This window comes from Cebus imitator, unplaced genomic scaffold (assembly GCF_001604975.1).
Source record: "Cebus imitator isolate Cc_AM_T3 unplaced genomic scaffold, Cebus_imitator-1.0 Scaffold651, whole genome shotgun sequence".
In the NCBI taxonomy this organism is placed as follows: Eukaryota; Metazoa; Chordata; class Mammalia; order Primates; family Cebidae; genus Cebus; species Cebus imitator.
This window is the reverse complement of record NW_016107966.1, coordinates 166,765-171,447: the sequence shown is the minus strand read 5'-3', so window position 1 is coordinate 171,447 and position 4,683 is coordinate 166,765. Positions and strand designations below refer to the sequence as shown.

The 4,683-nt window shown below is 41.2% G+C and overlaps 1 protein-coding gene and 1 non-coding gene across 2 annotated transcripts in view; both read left to right on the top strand.

The window, feature by feature from the left end:
- Positions 1 to 4,683, top strand: part of USP50 (ubiquitin specific peptidase 50) — a 56,473-nt gene that overhangs the window by 5,503 nt on the left and 46,287 nt on the right. Inside the window, 3 exon segments of the mRNA XM_017517884.2 lie at positions 1,018 to 1,233; positions 3,756 to 3,774; positions 3,777 to 3,897. Coding sequence (XP_017373373.1) covers positions 1,018 to 1,233; positions 3,756 to 3,774; positions 3,777 to 3,897 — 356 coding nt within the window.
- On the top strand, positions 3,912 to 4,054 carry LOC119469420. The gene has a single exon (XR_005198218.1). It is a non-coding gene; the product is annotated as a U4 spliceosomal RNA (small nuclear RNA).

Below are 4,683 nucleotides of genomic sequence, written 5' to 3'. Positions count from 1 at the left end.
AAAAAAAAAAAAAAAGAGAAAATATATCTTCTACTGAGGTTCTTAAATCACTGAAAATTCAGGGTGTGCCCCAGAAATGCTGTTGCTGAGTATGAACTAGATCCAAACCAGGCCACAAGTTTAGTTCAGTCAGGCTGCCTTAGGAATTTAAGATTTGCTGTCTTATCTTTTATCTTTTTTTAAAAAAAAATTAACCCTGTAGAGACTGGATTTCGCCATGTTACCAAATCTGATCTCAAACTCCTAGTCTCAAATGATCCTCCTGCCTCAGCCTCCCAAAGCACCAGGATTACAGGTGTGAGCCACCATGCCTGGCCAAGATTTACTCTTTTAAAAAAGTTATTTCTAGAAGTTAAAGGATAAAAGGCTACAGAATGTAACCTGAAGGGACTGGAGAGAGGAAAGATTGGATTTCTTAATATTTTACCTTTAGATGTGCTTGAGTGATGTAACACGAATTTAGCTTGCTTACCCCCTTCCCAGGAAAAACTAGCTCCCAAGGCTGGTAGCTTATGGGGTCATGAATGTATGTTTTACCAGAGTTAGGCTGTCATCATTCCTCTGTTTCACCTAAAGGGAAAATATCTGAATTATCAGAAATCACACATGATATGTATATATATATATATATATATATATATATATATATATATACTTTCAAGAATATCTTACTCTATTGTCTGAATCTAAAACTTAAGTGGTTTCTGGTAGCAATGTATTATTCTGATAGAAAAAAAAATCAATCATTTTATTGAAAACTTTTTTTTTTGAAACATAGTCTCGCTCTGCCACCCAGGCTGGAGTGTAATAGCGCCAACACAGTTCACTGCAGCCTCGAACCCTGGGTTCAACTTATCCTCCAACCTCAGCCTCCCGAGTAGCTGGCACCACAGACATGTGCCACAATACCTGGCTAATGTTTTGGTTTTTATTTTAGAGATGGAGTCTCACCATGTTGCCACAACCTTTTTAAAATAACCAATAATTGATTTGGGTGAAATTTGCTCCTTGATTCAGTACCACTATCCCTGGAGGAGTTCATATGAGAAAGGATCTACTCAGAGATGCTGCAGGAAGTCAATTACCACTGAGACATCCATCGTCACCCGGCTGTTTGAAGGGCAGCTCAGTTACCGCATCATATGTTTAAAGAGTGAGAAATGCACCTACAAGAACGAAGTTTTCACTCTCCTGTCACTCCCCATTCCATCCGAATGTGAATGCTCCCTTCAGGTAGGAATTCGGGATCCCTGGACACTTTGTCTTGCTATGCTCTCAGCCCTGGGTTTTCTCAGGGCTGTTTACTATATTTGTTTAGTATGAGAGATGGCTTTATAACTTTAATTTTAAAAGAAATAGGCTGGACGTGATGGCTCATGCCTGTAATCCCAGCACTTTTGGAGGCCAAGGCAGGCAGATCACCTGAGGTCAGGAGTTCGAGACCACCCTGGCCAACACGGTGAAACCCTGTCTCTACTAAAAATACAAAAATTAGTTGGGCATGGTGGCAGGTACCTGTAATCCCAGCTACTTGGGAGAGTGAGGCACAAGAATCGCTTGAACCCGGGAGGCAGAGGTTGTAGTGAGCCAAGATCGTACCATTGCTCTTCAGCCTGGGTGACAGAGTGAGTCTCTGTCCTAAATAAATAAATAAATGAAATAAAGAGGAAGTCCATGATGATGGTATTTTTTTTTAGGGATGTACTGGCCAAAAGTTACTATGAATTCAATTATATTTTTAAACGCACTCAACAAAATATCTGATTATAAAACTGGAAATATAGTGGGATTTATTCAGTCTATTGAAATAGCTTTGTGCATATAAGAAATTTACGATTTTTTCCAAAAAGTTTATGACCCTCCCTCACCCCAGAGGGGTCTGTAAGGCCCAGACTGGGAACTAGCTATAAAACATTCTAGACTCAGGCCAGGCGCAGTGGCTCATGTTCGCAATCCCAGCACTTTGGGAGGCCAAGGCAGGTGGATCACAAGGTCAAGAGATCAAGACCATCCTGGCCAACATGGCAAAACCCCGTCTCTACTAAAAATACAAAAAGTAGCTGAGCATGGTGGCACGTGCCTGTAGTCCCAGCTACTCGGGAGGCTGAGGCAGGAGAATTGCTTGAACCCAGGAGGGGGAGGTTGCAGTAAGCTGAGATTGCATATTGCACTCCAGCCTGGCAACAGAGCAAGACTCCATTAAAAAAAAAAAAAAATTCTAGACTCTTAGTCTTGAGCTCTTATATTTTGGACTAAAGCTGTGAAATGTTTTGGAAAGAGAGAATGGAATCTAGTGCCTTGGTTTACCTCTCGAATTTTCTTCACCGTAATGCCAAAAGTTCATCTGTAAGTGGGGATGTGGGCATGGGGTGGGTGGCAGTAGAAGGCAGGCAGCAATAAGGAGTAAACAAGGGGCAGACACCAAAAAAGTTTTCTTGCAGAATTATACAAATGTGTATTTTTTCTTCCTAAATTATAATAGCACATCTATTGCTGAAAGTTTCACTTACCAGAATTGGAGAATAGAATCCTATTACTTATTCAGCACTGGGCTTTATTTCTCAGCTCAAACTGCTAAAGATTGCTGGAAAGGGCCGGGCGCGGTGGCTCAAGCCTGTAATCCCAGCACTTTGGGAGGCCGAGGCGGGTGGATCACGAGGTCAAGAGATCAAGACCATCCTGGTCAACATGGTGAAACCCCGTCTCTACTAAAAATACAAAAAATTAGCTGGGCATGGTGGTGCGTGCCTGTAATCCCAGCTACTCAGGAGGCTGAGGCAGGAGAATTGCCTGAACCCAGGAGACGGAGGTTGCGGTGAGCCGAGATTGCGCCATTGCACTCCAGCCTGGGTAACAAGAGCAAAACTCTGTCTCAAAAAAAAAAAAAAAGATTGCTGGAAAGAAATTCCACATACTCTTAAGTAAAGTGCTAATGGGTCCGCTGCAAACAAAATCTGTGCTCATCTTCTTCTTCCAGTTAATCGTTTGCAGAACCAAACACCTAGCCACATTGAGGATATCTCCTGTGTATATCGGATCTAATTTATCTCTGTTCTGCTGTCTTTATTATAGGCCACCCCCAAACCCTGAGAGTCATTTTTGTCACCAGATCACTTTAGCAATGATATGAATGTCATAAAACAGCTGCCTGATTTCACTGGTGAAAATTGCAAAGTCAGTAGTATTCTGAAAAAAACAGAAAAGTTAAAAATGCTGATTTATAGGCTGGGCATGGTGGCTCACACCTGTAATCCTAGCACTTTGGGAGGCTGAGGCGGGCAGAATCACTGGAGGCCAGGAGTTTGAGGCCAGCCTAGCCCCATCTCTACTAAAAATATAAAAATGAGCTGGGTGTGGTGGTGCTCGCCTGTAGTCCCAACTTCTCAGGAGGCTGAGGCAGGAGAATCGCTTGAACTGGTAGGTGGAGGTTGCAGTGAGCCAAGATTGTGCCACTGCACTCCAGCCTGGGTGACAGAGCGAGACTCCATCTCAAAAAAAAAAAAAAAATGCTGATGTATAGATTATAAGTGAGGTAGGCACTCAACTGCATTTCAGTAACGAGAAAGAAACACTTCCTAGGTGGACTTATGGGTAACCAGCTCCAGCTAGTGAGACTGTTATCTTCTGGACTTGTTGACTTTGAGAAAAGCACTGAGGATTACATTTCCACAGCACTTGCAAAATTCCAATAGAAACAGAGAGTGCAGGCTGTTGTTGATCCAATTTGGTCACCAAATCCTTTTTTTCCGTAACAGGACTATCTCCAATGTTTTTTCAACAAGACACACTAACCTGAAACAACCAAATTCACTGCTCCTTTTGTGAAACCAAGCAAGAAACCGCTATGAGGGCCAGTATTTCCAAAGCACCAAAAATAATTGTTTTTCACCTAAAAAGGTATGGATTTTTTTAGCTTTGTACAGTGGCAGTATCATAGCCAATGAGGTTTATCCGAAGCGCAATTATTGCTAATTGAAAACTTTTCCTAATACCCCGCCGTGATGACTTGCGCAATACAGTCGGCACTGGCAATTTTTGACAGTCTCTACAGAGACTGATAATAAAAAAAATAAAAATAAAAAATAAAGGTATGGATTTTTACATTTTGTGGGCACATATTTTTGAACAGCCTTATAGAAACATAATTCACATGCCAATAATTCACCCATTTAGAGTGTACAATTCAATAATACTTGGTATATTACATTATTATTTAAAATATGATAAAATATATACAGTATAACAAAAAGTTTGCCATTTTAGCAATTCTAAGCTACAATTCATTGGCATTATTTATTTACAATGTTGTGCAACAATCATCACCATTTCCAAAACTTCTTCATCACCCAAACAGAAACTCTGTAACCTTTAGTAACACACATTCCTGCTCTCCCGGCTGCTGGTAAGATACTTCGGTAAAGGTCTGTTAAGGTTTTGGCCTATTTTAAAAATTGGGTTGTAGATTTTCTAATTGTTGAGTTTTATAAGATTTCTTGTACATTTTCTGTTCTTTCTTTCTTTTCTTTTTTTTGTTTTAAACAGAGTCTCGCTTTATTGCCGAGGCTGGAGTGCAGTGGTGCAATCTCGGCTCTTGCAGCCTCTGCTTCCCTGGTTTGAGCCATACTCTTGCCTCAGCCTCCTGAGTAGCTGGGACTACAGGCACCCGCCACTACACCCAGTTAA